Below are 19,830 nucleotides of genomic sequence, written 5' to 3' on the forward strand. Positions count from 1 at the left end.
AACCACCCTGAGACTTGACAGTACTGCAGATTGGATCACATGTATCATCTTACTCAGTACCATACTGCTCCAAGTCTGGTCTCGATGCATATCCCAGAGTGCTGAGTAAGGTAGGTTGACCAGCTCATCCAATTTGGCATGGCTGATAAATGACCAGAGTTGGCTGCTAAGGGTACTGTCAGGGAATTAGGCTGGATTTTGTTTTCTGAATGAAAGAACAGCAGAGTAGTAGATGAATTAGGCCTGGGGTAAATACACTTCACCATGGAAAAGTGTCTTTGTAATGTGTAGCTCTGTATAAAGAGACCATTTCTCTGCTGGAGTGGTAAGTAGTCTACACCAATAACTTATATGATGCAGCCACTTGTTGTTAATGTGGGCATGGTGTACTCTGAGAATGAAATCGCCCAGTTCCTTTCCATGTAGGTATCAATTTATGCAAGAAAGATATTTTAATTTTGCTATTTGTGTCAAAATATTAAGTGCACACCTTGTAAAATTCAAGGAGGTCATTACCTTCAGTCCCATAATGCATCGTATGGAAACTTCTTTCTACTGCAATACAGGACATCTGTAATGTGACAAGATTTGTGTTGTCACAGGAAAGTTGGAAAGTTTCATGAGTAAAAGTTTCCAAAGATATGGAAGGACAATAGCCCCAGGTAGGTAGAGAGGTGGGTAAAGCCACAGGGTGAGGGATGTGGACCAGGACTTGAATGATTGTTAAGGGCAAACCAGAAATCCATGGAGAAAGTTTAGCCCTAAATACTCAAGTCATGGATTTTAAAATGAAATTACATCATAATGAAATACTTAAAATGTGTTATCAATTGTTGAGTCTACTGTTCTTGCTCTGAGTTAGATATTTATGGAGATTTACTTGGTTGCAGACTACATGTTATAGGAAACACCTTGGGACATCCCCAGACGTCATGTGTTTTGATCAGAGCTAAAGAGTATTTTGGTCATCTATGAAAGGGAATGCTGTTCTTTCTTATCTTCCCAGGTGGAATATTTCAAAGATCATTATCCATTTCTACAAAGTAGCATTAACATTATATGAAAAACCACAAGTAAACATTTTTTTCCCCCATTTATTTTCTTTTTCAGAGAGTGATGGTCTTCAAAATGAAGACTCTGGAGAATTTTAAGTTCTCTATAGGAATTACAAAAATTGAAGGAAAGAAAATTTTCAAAAGGAAATTGTTTTGAAAAGTATGTTTACAACTAACTGATTCTATTGACTATTTTTTTAAATAATAAAATACTTTGAGAAGATTATATTTATGGTAAAAGGAAACTGGACTAACAATGAGGCCAAAGACTTTTCCTGCCACAACTTATTCTGGGAATAGCCGACAGAGACTACAAGAGATCCGTGAAGGGTTAAAGCAGCCATCCAAGTCTTCGGCTCAGGGGCTGCCCGTGGGACCAAACAGTGACACTTCCCTGGATTCCAAAGTCCTGGGGAGCAAGGATGCCACCAGGCAGCAGCAGATGAGAACCACCCCGAAGTTTGGACCTTATCAGAAAGCACTCAGGGAAATCAGATATTCCCTGTTGCCTTTTGCCAATGAATCAGGCACTTCCGCGGCTGCAGAAGTAAACCGGCAAATGCTGCAGGAATTGGTGAATGCAGGATGTGACCAGGTAGGCACAGACCTCCTCTGGCTTCCCCTGGGGGTGGTTACAGTGAGGAGCCACTTCGAGGATGTTGGGGGCAGCTAGAATCCTTCGGCAGCTACTCGAAGGCTATGAATTGGTTACCTCTCACTGAAGTGTCTTGAGGTTAAAAATCAAGGGCTCTTTTGTGTATCATTGAACAGTTCTCTACTTTGTCTCCAAAACAGTCCTTAGGTGCTTTTCTTCTCAGGCAAGATCCAGAAGTTTCTGAACTCTCCCCAAATTGTCCCGCTTGGGATTGAACACAGAGCCTAAGCATGCTAAGCATGTGCTTCACTACTGAGCTATATCTCCAGCCCAGTTCTGTTCTTAAGATGATGAGAAGGGCTTTCCTACCTCACCTTTTTTTCTGGGGTTTATTGAGGGTTATTCTGAGCTATCGTGGGGAAGGGATTAGCTTTCCTTTTTTGTTGTTTTTGGTTCATGTATTTTTAAACTCTGTTTAGGAGTATTGGTTAACATACATTGGCTCTTCTCTGTTTGCTCCTATTTTAAAAAACAGTTGTTTACACTGTTATGGGAGATGTAAGTATATGCAGAAAATAAGAAAAATCAGAAAAGGCTTAAAAAATCATCAAAATGTGGTGACGGTATGCTTTACCTTCTCAGTTGCACCTTCATTAACGAAGATGGCATCAATTAGACATAAATATACAACTTATAGCCGTATTCTTATGCTTTCTTAACATACCTGAATAAAATACAAGTTGAGAATCAGGACAATATAAAATGAAACTAGTATCAAACCAAGTATAAATGTAATTAGTTAAAATGTAACTAGCAAAACTATGATTGTATTATAAAATGACTTATGAAAGCCAGCGCTTTATAATTCATCTGTCATTTTAAAAATCACAATTTTACAAAATAGAAATAAACTCTGTAGTTATGCTGCCTTGCAAAATTAGCTCAGAGCCAGGATGGCATGAGCACTTTTAGTTTCCTAGAAATAACCTAATTATCTACCCCTGGCATCACAGTTGTAGGAAAAGGCTAAAAGTGTCATCTTTGTTTTCAAAGACAATCTCAAACCTCTTGTGTAGAACTTAACGGAGAAAACTGACACTTCTCAGATGATGTTTGTGAAACAAATCCTGCTATTTTGTAGGGGGCTTCCCTGACACTTGGGGATATACTGGGATTAACTTGTGTCTAGCTAGCATTGTTAGGTTGAGTTGCGTTTGTAAAGCACAGGATCATGAGTAATGTGGTGTGGAGTGTTTTAGCAGTGGAAGCTGACAGCAAAGGCATGACCTTGCTCATGGTAAAAGTATGAAGTTAAATATGCTGCCAAGTGTATTCCCAACAAACAAAAAGCAGTGGTTTGAAAATAGGAAAGGAGCAGTCCTAGGGAAACATTGCAATAACATTGCAGAGGGGCTTTCAGGCCAACAGTAAAGCCTAAAATCTTCTCCTGTAAATCAATTGCAAACAAAAGAGGCAACCAGAGCCCCGGTGTTCTTTTCAGTTGTATTTCGGCAATGAGAAAAAGAAACAAGTCAAGCAAATAATCCAAAGTACAGGTGGGATCTTATTAGGGTAAAATCCATTAATGATAATTACAGTGCAAGAAATAATGAAGTAATACTGTTTTTTAATGTGGTAAAATACAAGTACAGGAAAATTAAGGATCATGATACCAATGAAGTGTTCCCATCAACATTTAATTTATGTTAATTGTTAGTAGAAGGGGCTCCATTGCCATCTTTAATGCTCCTGAAATTATTCAGTCAGTTCGGTGTCTAGATGCACCTCCACCCATACCTTCCAACTCAGACAAGGGTGTATTTGCTTTCAAAAATTTTTAGTAGGAATTTCATTATGTGAGCCCGAATAATGTGAGGAAAAGATCAGTGGTGCCTCTGAAGCTGTGTGCATCTGTCGGATAAATCAGATTATTTGAATTCCAGTACAATAGGTAAAGAAAATTCCTACCTTTGTACCTTTCCCCCTTTGTCTCCTATTGTATTAGATGCAGTTTTAATTCAGAGGCAGTTTTGTTCTCCTGTATTTTAATTTTAAGTGCTAACTTTAAATCTCTATTCATCAGAGGGCAGTAAGTGCCTTGTTTTCCCAAGGTCTTGCAGGTGCTAGTGGTGACACCTGCTTTCACATGCAGTATCTTATTTACTTATGTGCATCTAGACATCTTTCCATTTTATCTGGACTAAGGCTTATTGAAAACATTCCCTTGACTGGTTGTGAATGAATGCTTTCTTTTTAACTTTTTATTAAAGTAAAATTTACATTTTAAAAATGTATAATTTGGGCTGGGGTTGTGCCTCAGATGTAGACTGCTTGCCTAGCATGTGTGAGGCACTGTGTTTGACCCTAAGCACCACTAAATAAATAAATAAATAAATAAATAAATAAATAAATAAATGTATAAAATGTATAATTTGTAAGCTTACAGCTAGGTGAATTTTCATATTAAGCGTATCCATGTAACTAGCATGTATGGGTTTATTTTAAATGAAAATGTCTAAAAGTGAAAATTTCTGGAAAACGCAAAAGACTAAATTTTCTATGTGATGATATAATATATATATATCAAATAATATGATATTCATAATCTTTTGCACATAAATTATTAAAGACTTGTAGAAATTCCTATAGGTAAAAGGAAACTAGGCTAGTAGGTTAATGTTCCTTAAGGGAAAGAGCTGCTCTTTAAATATAGCTTTGAGGAATTGGAATGTTAAGTTTTTGATTACAAATTTCATATTTTGTATCATTGAATACTTGCTATTGGCATAAGTAATCACTTAAATTTAGCTTTTACTTTACTGCCTTATAACATTCAGTTCTCTTTCTTCTTTTAATCTTCATGGTTTCAAATAATCATATTTCCAGGTTTTCCTCTTCAGGGTTTTTAAAAGCACTGAATTGATTTGCAGTGATGTTAATGTATGTAATGTTTCTCTGTTACACAGAAGCAGTGGCTTGTGTTTTCCAAGTGGGTTAACAGGTGGAGCACCTCCATGCCACGCTGCAGAGGTGTTGCTGAGCTTACTGTACTTAGGAGTGTAGGAGTATAGGTCTTGGGAGAATGAGGACCCAAAGCAATAGCTTCCAGGTCAGGCCCATGGCTCTGGAATCCCTTGGAATAGCAATGCAGTTTGTCAGGTTGTGTCCCCTAAAGGAGGACTTGGGTGAGAAATCTCTTCCAGATGTAAATACTTCCCACATGTTCTTGCTTCCCTTGAGAAATCAGCATGCTTTTTCTTCTCTTGACAACCTGCTTTCTGACCTTAGTGGAGTCTCCCTCTTGTCTGCCGAGAGGTGCCCAATTTGTGGCTCAGCATCCATATATTCCTGAATTTTTGTGTCAGCTGTGATTTTCCTAATCCTGATTTAGTCCACTTCTCTTCCACTTTATTGTATGTGTTTAAATTAAATCTTTAATGGAATGAGGATAGGGAACATATAAACAAAGTGGGTTTTTTTGTTTGTTTTTTTAAGAGAGAGAAACAGAGAGAGAGAATTTTAATATTTATTTTTTAGTTATCAGCAGACACAACATCTTTGTTTGTATTTGGTGCTGAGGATCAAACCCTGGCTGCACGCATGACAGGCGAGCGCGCTACCGCTTGAGCCACATCCCCAGCCCCACAAAGTGTTTTTTTAAAACCAAATTTGGCAGAAGGAAAATAGCCAGTAATTGAGATGTACATTCAGAGGCAGCCTTCCTGAAAACAATGACCACTGCACCCAGGGAATCTGGGATGGATCTGGTTAATAAGCAAAGGAAGTCAAAAATGCATTTTTAAGCCAAAAGGGCAGAGAGAAAAAACAAAACAAAACAAGTTTCTCCACACACTATACAAGTTCTTCTTCTGACAGCACTGCAAGGGGTTGTGGCCTGAGCCTCAGGGGTAGGAGGGTCTCGCATGGGAACTGCCCTGGGGTTTGCAGGTGCCTGTGTGCCAGGCACCATCCTAAGCACTTGCCAGATATTATTTCTTCAGAACTGCACAGCAGTCATTTGAGATGGTGCAGCATCCTGTCCCACCTGAGTGCTTGTGAACTGACCTGTGTGCAGAGTGCTTGTTACACTTGCTTATTACTCGTACAAAACAAGTGACAGTGTCACTGAGAGGAAGGAGTCAATGTACTACTCTCTGAGGGTGGTCTTTCAGAGATCTGGCTGTGATGTATCCTGTGTTCACCATTGCCCTTGTTGCTGGATGGCTGCTTCTTTTTCAGGTTCTGTGTTTCCATTTGCTATGGCTTCTCCCCCTTTCACTCATGTTCATTGGGGCATCCTGTTGTCATTTATCTCCTCTCTCATTTCGCTGGACCCATGCACAGAACTTGCTGGCTCTCGATGCCCTGTCTTGCTGCAGCTGCAGATTCTAGTCCACAGCACATACTCACTAATTTCCCAATACCAATGAGCTCTCTCTGATAAGGATGTGCAATGGGCCTTCTCCCAGCTACCCCTTTCTACTTATTGATTCCCAAATGACTGTTTTAGTCAGCTTTTTCGCTGCTATGACTGAAGGACGTAACCAGAACAATCTTAGAGGAGGAAAAGTTTATTTGGGGGCTCACAGTTTCAGAGGTCTCAATCCATACACCACAGGCTTCATTCCTCCGGGCTCATGTTCAGCACACTCCACTTGCCAGATACCATATACCCCAAAGCCATGCCCCTGATGCCACCCCCAGCCACATCCCACCTGCCTTCAGTCACCAATTAATCCCATCAGGTGATTAATTCACTGATTCGGTTAAGGCATTATCTTACACGTGAGGTTTTTGGGGACACCTCATATTGATACTGCCCATTATAGGTGACGAGTTCTGCTTCCTCACATGTTGAAGTTTGAACATTAGAGAAGCACGCCGAGGCAAGCTTATAGAGCAGGGTTTATTCTCCCAGGAGGGAGAAGGGGGCCACAGCTGGTATCCTGGTATCCCCAGAAGCAAGGTGTTCTGCCCTTTTTATATGTCCTAGGCTTCCTTTGTTCTCTTGCCTTCTTCCCTTGTCTTTCTCCCTCCTGCTACTGACTAGGCCCAGGATTGCTCAGTGGGATGGCCAAAAAGGTGGGAAACAGGTGGGCTGAAGGGAGAAGGGCAGTATGGAGCAGCCCAGGACACATTCATTAACTTTATAGCTCCCTGTAGGGAGGGGCAATTCTTGAGACAGGTTACCTGCTAGCAATAGGTTGGAGCAGGGGTAGGTTCTTGATAAGGGTGGAGGAAGGGCTCTGAAGGAATTAACATTTCAATCCCTCAGGGGACAGTCTTCCAACTTGCAGGACTCACTCAAAATTGGCCTCCTTGATCCGACCTGACTCAATTTACCTATCTATACTGACTGCCTGTCTAATTCTGGCTTCAATATTCAAACCATAACAGGGATTTTTTTTCCACGTATCAGTTTTGTTGGCTAGTTAGGTCCCCTCCCATCTTCCTCCTATTTGGGTTCTAGTATCTTAAGGCTCCATTTATTATTATTATTTTTTTAACCACTGGATCTTCCTTATGCTTCACTGGGAGATGAGCTGTTCCTATTTAGACTTCATAGCAACCTCACTCATAGGCAGTGGATGCACAGGCCTTGTGTTGGCAAGTTGTTGTGCTCTTTCTTGTCTCACTTTCCCTCTGCTTGAGGACTGGATCCTGGAGGTTTATTCCTGTGTATCCTGAAGGCCTTCCAGCTGCTTCTCCGGGGCATGTGTTCAGTTAATATTTACTGAAGCAGGGCTGGGAATGTGACTCAGTGGTAGAGTGCTTGCCTAGCGTACACAAAGCCCTGGATTGAATCCCAGAAGAAAAATAAATTACTGAAGCAGAGATGATCCGTAACTAATCCAGGTGAAAGCCCTCCCCTCTAGTGTCAGACTTGGAATAGATGTTTTAGTGAAAGGCAATTCTTATATTTATTCTGTTTAGTTCTAACAATATGCATTATTGAGGGCTGGGGTTTTGTCTCAGTGATAGAGTGTTTGCCTAGTATGTGTGAGGCACTGGGTTCAAGCCTCAGCACCACATAATTGTGTCCATCTACAACTAAAAATTAAAAAACAAACAAAAACAATATGCATTATTGAGAAAGACCTAGAGAAACATTAGCACTAAACTGTTGTTTTCTTTGTCTTGACTGACAGGCAGAATCCCACCCCAGGATTGTTTCACTGAAATAAAGGTTTTTGCTAATGAAAAAAGATTTAGATAGCATATACATTTCCTCTTCCTCCTTCCTCTGGAAAGGGAACCACTTTTTTTGGTGTGAATAATCACTCTGCCCTGAAATACTAATAGAAGGAAGAAAGAAACACTTAGGTTTAGGAATGTCAGTAATTTAACAGGAAGTCATATCACAATGGCTTTTGGGTGTAGCAGTTCCTTGCCTTTTCCCCACTCTTTTTTTTTTTTTTAATGCCTTTCAAATCAAATTTGACCCTACAAAAGGTAAACTGTATCTTTTAAAGTAGGATTTAAAATTACCTTAGGGCTGGGGGGGTACAGCTCTGTGGTGCAGTGCTTGTCTAGCCTGTCTAAGGCCCCTGGGTTCCATCCCTAGTACTGAAAAAAAAAAAAAAAAAAAAAAGTAAATAAATACATACTTTTTTAAAAAATTAAATTACTTTGACAATATACAAGCAGATTATACCTTTCTGTGTCCTACTCCCACTCTACAGTCTTTACTAGCTACTAAAATGTGTTCCTCATATAGGTTTGGAAAATATGGAACAGGATAAGAAGAAAAGACTGCCTGCCTGTAATTCTTCACCCCAGATATGATCACTCTTAACGTTTTGGGTATAAAAGTGGCCACCTTTTTTCTAGTAAAAACGTGTACAGTGTTATATATTATAAAACAAGGTCTATATGTAATGTACACATCTATTTTTCGTAACAGAATGCGGTTACATTGAGCATGTTGTTTGTGACCTGCTTTCTCCCCTGTCACCCTTGAGCACTCTTCTCTGTCAGTTCCCTCCCAAAGCCCCTCTGCAGCTGTCCTCTGCTCTTTGGGGTCCAGGTCTCTGCCTTCACTCCTGAGATTGCAGTGTCTTCTGCCATCTCTCCTGCCCTTCAATCAGGCCTTTCCTGCTCAGCACCCTCCTCCAAGGAGAGTGCATTCTGGAAAGGGAAGATTCTGTCACTTCCCTTTTGGAAACTTCTCACTGCCCTTGGGATGGTGCTCTGGAGCCTGTGGCCTCAAGCCACACCCATCCCTGCCGTCCTGCCCTGTGACTTTGTCTGGTTCCCAGCACTGCCCACCCCTAGCCCAATGCCCATTTCCTCTTGATGGCTGTCTTCATGTCAGTGATTCAGAAAAGCCTTTTGATCTTCCAGTATAAATTAGACCCCTGCGCTCTCTCATTATACCTTAATTTCCCCATAATACTTTTTATCAGAACTTGTTGCTAAGTAATGGTGCATTTGTTGAATATCCACCTCCCTATAGTCTTTAAGCCTATGTGGTGGCAGCTTTGTTCTGGTCAGTATGCTCTAGGACCCAGATTCACAAGCTCTCAAAAACATGATAGCCGGGTGTGGTGGTGCATACCTGTAATCCTCATCAATTTGCCTATAATCCCAGGGTTTTAGGAGGCTGAGACTGGAGGATTACAAGTTCAAAGCCAGCCTCAGCAATTTAGCAAGACCCTAAGCAACTTAGCATGAGCCTGTCTCACAATAAAAAAGAAAAAGAGCTGGGGATGGCTCAGTAGTTAAGTGCCTCCTGTACCAAAAAAAAAAAAAAAAAGCAGAAATGATTCTCCGATTTTGTGTAGTAGGCAAATGGCATATTATGAGAGGGATTCTTACTAAGTGTCCCGGCTAGACCCACTTTCTTTGTTACAATGGATTTTTGAGGATTGTGTCTTTTCTCTCCTCCCTGAGTTATTAACATTTGTAAGTGGTGCAAGTCCTAGGTTAACAATGGAATCTGCAGTTTTGGTGGATTTGCAAGAAAGAGCTGGGCATTCAGGCAAATGGACAAAACCTACTCCCTGGGGAGATGGACAAGCTGTGCAGGTACCTGGGAGCAGTGCTTTCTGGCGCCCCCAGCTCAATTTGCTGCAGTTTCTTGGCTGGTTTGGGAACAACTGGCTACCAGTCTTCTGAGGTGTTGTTTTCTGCTGCCCTTAGAGAGATGAATTCCTGGACTCTACAAGCTTCTCCCATTATCCATGCATGCAGTATAGATATTAGCATTCTCTGTGTGTGCCATTATGTGAAAAATGTTGAAAATCACAGATATGGTTTGTTTAACACCTGTTAGGTCACACCCAACAGTTTCCTGTTAAGAATATTATTTGCTGTCATGTGGTTGTAAGGTCCAAGTTGTACAGACAAGGTTAAAAATCACCATGACCTGGAACCTCAGCTTGATGCAAGGGGTAGGGTGTTAGATGAGGAGTTCTGGGTTTTAAGTCTTGGGTTTGCATGCAGTCTATTTGGGGACTTCTTTTTAAACTGTTTCTTTCAGAGCCAAACCATTTGTGGATTTACAGAGCAGAGGAAGAAACCAACAAGGAAGGCTAGGATTGTGGTTCAGTGGTAGAGCGCTTGCCTAGCATGTGAGGCACTGGGTTCGATTCTCAGCACCACATATAAATAAAGTGAATAAACAAAGGTCTATCGACAATTTCAATAAATAAATAAATAATCAAAAAAAGAAACCAACAAGGAAATTGAATTTTTAAATGTTGTCTAACAGTAATCTCTTTTAGAACAATTTTAAAAGAGTCATTATGAATTTCAGACTTAAAAAAAAAGCCACATCAGTTAATCACAGTCACTAGCCAGCTTCTCTTTATATGGATATTAAAATCAAGTGACTGGAAGCATAATGCATCCACTATGAAATTTTTATATATTAGGTTTTACCAATCTTTGATTTCTTTATTTTGTTAGTGGCATATTTGAAAGAGAGGAGTTTTTTTTTAATAATTATATTTTTCTAATCTTAAATTTTCTATAATTGACTTATTTTATTAGTGGAACAATTTGAATTTTGATGTGTTCTTGATGTCTTACTGTAGTGTGGGAAATGATGGGAAATTTCTCTTCCCACTTTACCATTCCCCTGTCCTTCAGGCTACCACAGCTTTTAAAATCTGGCCCTGTATGAGCAGTGGGTAATCTGGCCCTGGTACTCAGAGGTGCTCCAGGTGTTAGAGGCAAGCTGACCCTATGTTGAAATCCTGACTGAACTTGCTTGCCATGTCTCTGTCTGTCTCTTTCTCTCTCTCTCTCTCTTTTTTTTTTTTTTTTTTGGTGGTACTGGGGATTGAACCCAGGGCCTTGTGCATACTAGGAAAGCCCTCTACCAGCTGAGCTATATCCGCCCCCGCAGCTTGCCATGTCTCTTGAGAACTGAACTGAGCTGCCAACAGGCATACTACCCATAGGTAAAACAGGGAGGATAGCTGGAGGTGAGCAGGCAGGTGGCTTCCGTGTTCATGTGCACCGGGTGGCATCTCTTCAGTCAACATTCCAGACAAGAGGCAGGGGAAGGGCAGCAAACCACCACTGGAGCCCTCGCTTTTTGTCAGGGAGCTTCTGCCACACCTAACTGGCCAGGATCTGGGAGTCTAAAACAACCTTGTAAATGGATACTTTGATTGGGCACATGGCCATTCCTAACAAAACTGGGTAAGGAGGAAGAAAGGGAAGATGGCTCTTGTTAGAAACCATGGAAGAACTGTGTGTCATCAACCATGTGGCACCAGGGCAAATGACCTTCTTTCTGATTCTTGAGATTATTGGGGTAATGATTATTCCTGCCTCATGAGTTGTCCTGCAAACCAAAAGAATATTTCTATGGTGGCTTATGTATATAGTTGGTACACAGAGATGGCAGCCAAACCCCAGCCCTGTGTCATCAGTGAAGTAGTCTAAGAGCTGGGTTTGGGGCACTATGGCATATTTTAATAAATAATAAGATTATTGTTCTCTTACCAGCCTCGCAGCTACTGGTTCCCTTTCCTACAGAAGTCACATGAAGAAAATATGCTTAAATTCGGGGAATGTGTGTGTCCTTGTGGCTTTGATATGTATTTGGGGTTATGACATTAGAAGAATTATTAATCATGTGATAGAAATAAAGGTTGTTTTGTACAAAAGTAAATGATTAACAGTGAAAATTTTCCCTAGCCAACAAGTAAACAGTCAATGTAAACTTGAAGCAACTTCATTTGATTTATAAAAGCTTTTATTTGGTAAGAGAGCCATAGTAAAACTGGTGGCATTGGCATCTAGGAGGCCCAAGAATATGGCTGAGCAGAGTGGAACAAATTGGACTCTGTGCCAGCTGTCAGCCTCAGAGTAAATTAGAGGAGACCTCAGGGACACTGCATGTGGCTCTGTCACCTTTCCTTTCTGTCTCCATGCCAAATGGCTTCATTGAACTCTGCTGTTTTGGTGTGTCCATTTTTTTCAGGTGTTTTAGGCTAGAAATATTTGAGCAAGAGGCCTCACCTTGTATCCTGGAATCTTGCTGTGATTGCTTCCAGTCTGACATATTTGCATCTGTACCTGTTTGAGATTCCCTACTAGGGCAGCAGATAGCTTTCAGAATTTCCTTGGTAGTTTCATAATTCTTTCTAGACAGGAAGATGTGCCTTCTCTCTCTCTCTCTGTCTGGGCTTCTCTCTCACCCCACCTCTTACTCTCTCCCTCACCCTTTCTCTGGCACAAGAAATTCCTAACAGAGAGGCTGAGGCCTTTATCTTGGACTTGCCTTTGGTTCCAGTCTTCACTTCAGTCATTATATTGATGGTACTTTCTCTAATACCTACTGTTTTTTTCCAGGTGATTTTCAAATCTGTCTTCTTGCTGCAAGAACCCTTCTCTATGCCTGGATTCTTCTAAATAGTCCACAATCCAATAATTCTTCAATAACCTTTTTCCAAATGCAGCTATCAACCACTCCTTGGTAACCACCACACTCTTCCTTCTGTGATCTGATCTCTACTTAGTAATCAAACTTCATTATTTCTCCTGTTACTGGTCCAGACCTCCTGCTTCATTTGGGTCTGCCTTTTACCTGCCACCAAGCTGTGTGACTTTCTCCTGCATTGTCTTTATTCATGCTGTCACCCCACATGAGCGTACCCCCCCACCCCCCAGCCAGCCATAGCTCCCCTTCCTATGAAGTCCTGCTTCCACCAATCCTCTCCAGCCATTCAGTCCAGCTCAGGCTGAGGTCTCACTTTTCCAAATTTCTGTTTGTGTCTGTACCATTCTGGAAATCCTGGTGTGTCTACATGGGATCTTAAGAGATTTACTACTCCAACCCAGTCTTTCCACTATTAAAAAGATAATGTGGTCAGAATTACTGCAGAGCAAATGAGCATCTGAGTTTCAGCTAGAAGCTTCCTGGTTGCATTCACAGGACTTGAAAGAGAGACAGTTCTCCTGATATATTAAAATATGACATTCTCATGGGGCTGGGGTTGTGGCTCCATGGTAGCACGCTTGCCTAGCATGCCCGGGGCACTGGGTTTGATTCTCAGCACCACATACAAATAAATAAAATAAAAGCCCATCAACAGCTAAAATCTATTTTAAAAATGTAACATTCTCACATAGGAAATTTCATCCATTAATCCATTGCCCAGAAGGCAGTTACTGTTATTTAGTTATGTACATACTTCTTTTTTGGATTTGGTTAGTTTTTTGTTCTGGAGAATTTTAGAAAGTAAAACAGCATAGTGAAATGCCATGCATCACCTTACTTTAAACAGTTATCAGTACACTTTCTTGTTTCTTATGTCTGTCGGATGTTGTTGTTGTTGTTGGTTTAAGGATTGAACTTAGGGTGCTTAACCACTCAGCCACATCCTCAGTCTTTTTATTTTTTTATTTTGAGACAGGGTCTCACTAAATTGCAGAGGTTGTCCTCAAACTTGCTATCCTTCTGTCTTAGCCTCCCAAATTGCTGGGATTACAGGCATGTGATCAACTCAGTGAGACCCTGTCTCCAAATAAAAGACAAAGACTACCAAAACTGACACAAAAAGAAATAGAAAAGCCTAAATGGCTTAATTTCTATTAAATGAAATTCAAGAGTCATAAATTATGTCATTTGCAGGAAAACAGGTGGAACTTGAGACCTTAGGTTAAGCAAAATAAGCCGAGTTCAGAAGGTCAAGCAAGGGTCCTATGTTTTCTCTCATTTGTGGAAGTTAGAGCCAGAAAAGGAATAGAAGGGGGCAGGGTGGCTCTCATGAAAATTAACAGGGAGCTCAATAGAGGAAAGGGACAAAGGGAGGGGAGGAGGGCAAGGAGGTGGAGGAGAGTTGGGGAGTGATATGGCACAATTATGTTGTTACATTATGTGCATATACAAATATGTAACAACAAATTTCATCATTATGTACAACTATAATGCACCAATAAAACAAGACAAAAAACTAGTTAAGTATGTTTAGCTACATAATTCTGTAAGACTTCAAAGCAACTGGTGTCCTGTACTTCATACCCACATCCAAAGCACAAAATAAATTCTATTCTAAACACACACACAAATAAATAAATAAAATTCATGATTCAAGTCCTCCTACAAAGAAAACTATGGACTCACATGACTTCACTGGTGAATTCTATCAAACAATTAAGGAATAAATCATAGTAATCCTAGCTAGGCTCTCAGAAAATTAAAAAAAAAGGAATAGTCCCAACTTATTTTATGAGATCAGTATTATTCTTTTTTTTTTTTTAAGAGAGAGAGAGAGAGCATTTTTTAACATTTATTTTTTACTTTTCGGCGGACACAACATCTTTATTTATTTTTTATTTGTATGTGGTGCTGAGGATCGAACCCAGCGCCGCACGCGCATGCCAGGTGAGCACGCTACTGCTTGAGCCACATCCCCAGCCCAGTATTATTCTGATAACAAGACTTGACAAAAGACACTAAGAAAAACTACAGGCCAGTGTTCCAGTTATCTAATATAAATGCAAATATTCTTGCCAAAATATTGCCAGTGACATTTAGTAAAAAGATAATTTGTCAAGACCAAGTAAGATATTATAAACATACGTGTTTAGTTTAACATTAGAGAATCAGTGTGATCTACCAGATCAACAAAATAAAAAGTAAAACTATTTTATCATCTCAATGGATAAAGGGTAGACATTTCAAAAAAATCTCTAACAGCCATTTGTAACCAAAAAAAAAAAAAAAAGGAAAAAGAAATCACCAAACTAGGAATAAAAAGAAACTTTCTGAATTTGCTAAAGAGCCTCTGTGTACAGTAACGTCAACATTTAACGTAAACAACAACAACTACCTTGCCTCTAAATAAGGCATGTATGTCCATTTTCATTTTCATTTTTTTTTTCTTCTTGGTTTTGAGGATTGAACTCAGGGGCACTTGACCACTGAGCCACATCCCTAGCCCTATTTTGTATTTTATTTAGAGACAGGGTCTCACTAAGTTGCTCAGCACCTTGCTTTTGATGAAACTTGCTTTGAACTTGTGATTCTCCTGCCTCAGCCTTCCAGGCCACTGGGATTACAGGCATGAACCACCACACCTGGCTCCAATTTCTACTGAAGGTCCTAGCTAATGTGATAACCAGAGAGAAAATAAAAGTATACAGATTGGGGAAAAAACTGTCTTTATTTGCATTGGACATGACCCCTTTTATAGAAAATTCTAATGAATCTGTAACAAAGTTTTACCAGAATTAATAGTGTCCTATAATAATTTAGCAAAGACACAGGATGTAATGTCAGAATACAAAAACAAACAAACAAAAAATCAACTTTTTTCCTGCATGCTAACAACGAACACTTGGAAATTGAAATTTTAAATGTGATTTCATTTACAGTAGCATTCAGTAGTATAAAATACTTAAGGATTGGGACTGGGGATATAAAGCTTAGTAGTAGAGCACCTTGCTTGGCATGCATGAGGCCCTGGGTTTCATCCTCAGCACTACAAAAAAGTAAAAAAACAAATAAAATAAAATAAAAGTAAAAATAAAAGAACAACTTGGTAAATTTAACAAAATATGTGTACTTAAAACTAAAAAACATTGTTGAGCAAATTAAAGATCTAATCCAAACATAATGGTGCCTGCCTGTAATCCCAGCAATTGGAAGGTTGAGGCAGGAGGATGGCAAGTTTGAGGCCAGCCTGAACAACTTAGCAAGATCCTGTCTCAAAGTAAAAGGCAGGCCAGGGATATAGATCAGAGGTATACTACCCCTGAATTTAGTCCCCAGTACTGCAAAAATTAAATACACAAGTAAATAAATAAATAAAATGTAAACAAATGGGGAGATATACCATGTTCATGGATCAGAAGACTCAGTATTTTTATGTAGCATTTCAAAGAACCTAGAATGTAAAAGTTGCCTAACCTCAAGACTTACACTAGTCAGACGAGTTTGAACTAGACTTTAGTGGAGAAGATTAAAGTTTCAGTAGTCAAGATAGCATGGGATTGGCAGAAGCAGAAGACATATAGATAGATCAATGGAATAGAATCCAGAAATAGGCACATGTCTACTATTTTAATTGATTTTCAACGAAACCAAGAAATTTTAATAAGGAAAAAAGGGATTTTTATTTTGTTTTATTTTTTGCTTTTTCAGTAAATGATGCTGAGACAATTAGATACCCTAATGGATAAAAATTAACTACTCTTACACCATTCACAAGATTTAAGTCAAAATGGATAATAGCCTTAAGTGTAAAATGTATAACTATAAAACGTTCAGGAAAAAAACGTAAGAAAAAAATCTTTGCAATGCTGAGAAAGGCAAAGTTTTTCTTAAAACCTTTTATTGTGGGTATGTGTGTGGTGCTGGGGATTGAACCCAGTACCTCGTGCATTCAAGGCAAGCACTCTTCCAACTGAGCTATATCCCCAGCCCTCTTATAACTTTTAAAATTGAACTAGACTTTTTTCCAAAGTTAAAAATCATTGCTCTTTAAAAGACATCATTAAGACAAAAAGTCAGTCTATAGAGTGAGAAAAATATTTCCAACACAGTAGATTTGCATCTGGAATATATAAAAAGCTTCTTACAATTCAATAGTAAAAAGACAAAACCTTTAAAAATGGGCAAAAGATTTGAGCACACACTTCAGAAAGGAATATATAGGAATGGCCAATAAGCACATGAAATGATAATCAACATCAGTTTTCATCAGGGAAAATGCAAATTAAAACCACAATGAAACTTCACTCCATACTCATTACAAAGGCTAAAATTTGAAAGTCTGATAATACCAAGTGTTGATGATCATGTGCAGTGACTGGAATTTTATTATAACTCAAGTTAAACATATAACTGCCATATGTCTCAGTCATTCTTCTCCCAGGTATTTATCCAAAAGAAATGTAAATGTATATAAAAAGACTTGTGCATAAACGTTAAATTGTAAATGTTTATCAATAGTTGAATGGATAAATAAATTTTGTGTTACATCTATACCATGAAATATTATCTACCAAACTATGGAACTACCTACACACACATAACAGCATGTATGGATTTCAAAATCATGCTGCATGAAAATGCTAAACACATCTGAGTATATATATAGTAAGGTTTCATTTATATAATGCTTTAGAAATTGTAAGTTAACTCATAGTGACTGAGAGTGGATCATTGATTGCATAGGGAAGGGGTATCCAACTATAATGGATGCAGATAGTTTATTTCCATCTCCCACTTACTACACACTAAAGAAGGGTGGGGCATCAAGTGAAAGTTCCAGAGATTAGTATTGATCTCATGGGTAATCCTCTTTATGGCTAGTATTTTCAAAGTGGCTTAAGAAGGATTGTGCCAATTCTTGGGCAAGGGGAGTAAGGTGGAGAGTCTCTTCAAAAACATCGGGCAAAATCATGGTAAAAAACAAGCTATACTCTAAAAACCCTTGTGACTGGAACCTCTATTTCAGTCCAGTTCATACAGCAGAGGCTGATAAATAAACCAGTCCAGACCTACAGGGCTGCTTGGCCAACAGTAGCTTATCTGCACAGCTCTGCCTCCCCCTAGCCTGGACCATTAAATGAAGGGTTGCAGTAATAATCTCACTTTTTCCTCTCTACTGATTGTGAGAGACCCCACCCTCTGTATGAGCTGACCCATAGATTCATTACCATTCTAGATGATATGAACACTGTTAACTAATAGTGTCTTGTTAAAGTCAAGACCTGAGTCTATCTGGGTTAATAATTTTGAGTCCAGACCTAATGAAATCAAGTCAGGGGGCTGGGGATGTGGCTCAAGTGGTAGCACGCTCGCCTGACATGCGTGCGGCCTGGGTTCGATCCTCAGCACCACATACAAACAAAGATGGTGTGTCCGCCGAAAACTAAAAAATAAATTTTGAAATTCTCTCTCTCTCTTCCTCTCTCTCTAAAAAGAAAGAGAAAATGTTCTTTAAAAAAAAAAAGAAAGAAAAGAAAGAAATCAAGTCAGAGTTTCATGATATTTTACCTCAGGTATCATGAATAGAGATGAACACCGAAATAATCCTACATGGAAGAAGACACCAAAAGGCAGAATTATTGAATAAGCTCATTCTATGAAACTTTATGCATTTCTTTTAAGACATTCTCTTCGGGTGTCTTCCTGCAGATGGCCCCTTCCCCATGCCTGACCCCTAGAAACTCCTCTCCAATGACCATAAAAATACCTCATCCACAAGGTATTTTACAAAGACATTTAACTCATTGAGAATAATAAATAGTAGGTTAGACACAAAGGAATATTGATTATAGTTAATAATTATTAAATAAAAAGCAGTGAATCAAAAAACAGTACAATAAATTAGATGGGAGCCTTGTCTCCTGGATTCTGTGTCAGTGTGGAGGACTCTTGGACCTGGCTGAGCTTGAGGCCTATGCTGCTGGGACAACCCTAAGCCACATGTGGCTGTGGAGCTGTCACTTCTCCTTATTGAGGATGTGGTAAGCATTCAGTTTGGAAGATGAAATGCTTAAAAGTGAATGTAAAATATCTCTGGCTAGGGAGGAAATCAGTGGTGTAGCACTGGCTTAATAAGTGCGAGGCCATTTCAGCTGAATTGAACCACACTAATTGTAGGTGATGGTCTAGGTAAACTCCCAGCAGGTTGTCCTAATAAGCCATTAGATATGCCCTGCCCAGAACCTCCCTCACTAAAAGTTCAGTCAACTTAAGGGTAACTTTTATCATATCTACCTATCCATCTAATATATTTTTAAAATATTTATATAGGTATATACTTTTTTTTTTTTTTTTTTTTTTGGCTACTGGAGATTGAACCCAGAGAGATCTGGCTAATTGCCCAGGCAGGCCTTGAAATTGCCATCTTCCTGCCTCAGCTGCTGTGTTGCTGGAATTACATACAGGTGTGCAGGTGTGCGCCACCATGCCTAGTTCCTGACGAGTCCCTCCCATGTAGGAGGTTCCTGGGCCCTGGGGGACTCTACAGCCGTCTGTTACAACTTTGGTTCAGGGTTGATGCTGGGAAAGTGTTCTCTGATGGGATTTAGACACCAGCCCTGCATTAGCTTTGCTACCTGTGAGACTTAGTGAGCAGACATTGGGAGGAGGGTTACAGCTCAGGATTGTAGCTGGCTGGAGGGGCTCAGAAACACCCCTACCTCCCTGAACTATCGTGGTACAAACCTACACCTCATGACCTTCCCTAGCTAATGAAAGAAAAGTCCAAAGTGCCATTGCCAAGCATCCAGCTGAAGTAAAAAGCGGAAATTTTATTACTTTATATCATCAAGATCATCAATAGGTTCCAAAGAAGTGTTTATGTCTTTTAAAGCAGGATATCGTGACTTTTTCCCCAAAGAGTATCTTAGAAACCACTTAGTAAACATCATAAGAATCTTTTATTTGCCAGGCATGGTGGCACACACCTGTAATCCCAGCAGCTCAGGAGGCAGAAGTAAGAGGATCGAAAGTTCAAAGCCAGCCTCAGCAATGGAGAGGCGCTAAGAGACTCAATAAGACCCTGTCTCTAAATAAAATACAAAAGAGGGCTGGGGATGTGGCTCAGTGGTTGAGTGCCCCTGACTACAATCCTCGGTCTGGAAATAGTGTTTTATATGCTGAGCTCTGAGATGATCTCTTCCCTATATGACCTGATTGAGGATCTTACCCCTTTGTTTCTATTTTTTATGGTACCTGATTAGAATATTGTCCAATTCCCCCCC

The 19,830-nt window shown here is 39.7% G+C and overlaps 1 protein-coding gene across 1 annotated transcript in view; it reads left to right on the forward strand.

Annotated features, from left to right (window-relative positions):
* Nucleotides 1–1,110: 1,110 nt before the first annotated feature.
* Nucleotides 1,111–19,830, forward strand: part of Lats2 (large tumor suppressor kinase 2) — a 60,516-nt gene continuing 41,796 nt past the window's right edge. The window contains exon 1 of the mRNA XM_015499341.2: nt 1,111–1,650. Within this exon, the coding sequence (XP_015354827.1) occupies nt 1,312–1,650 (339 nt within the window). The 5' untranslated portion in view covers nt 1,111–1,311. The remainder of the gene's footprint in view (nt 1,651–19,830) is intronic.

Source organism: Marmota marmota, unplaced genomic scaffold, assembly GCF_001458135.2.
Source record: "Marmota marmota marmota unplaced genomic scaffold, marMar, whole genome shotgun sequence".
Classification (NCBI taxonomy): Eukaryota; Metazoa; Chordata; class Mammalia; order Rodentia; family Sciuridae; genus Marmota; species Marmota marmota.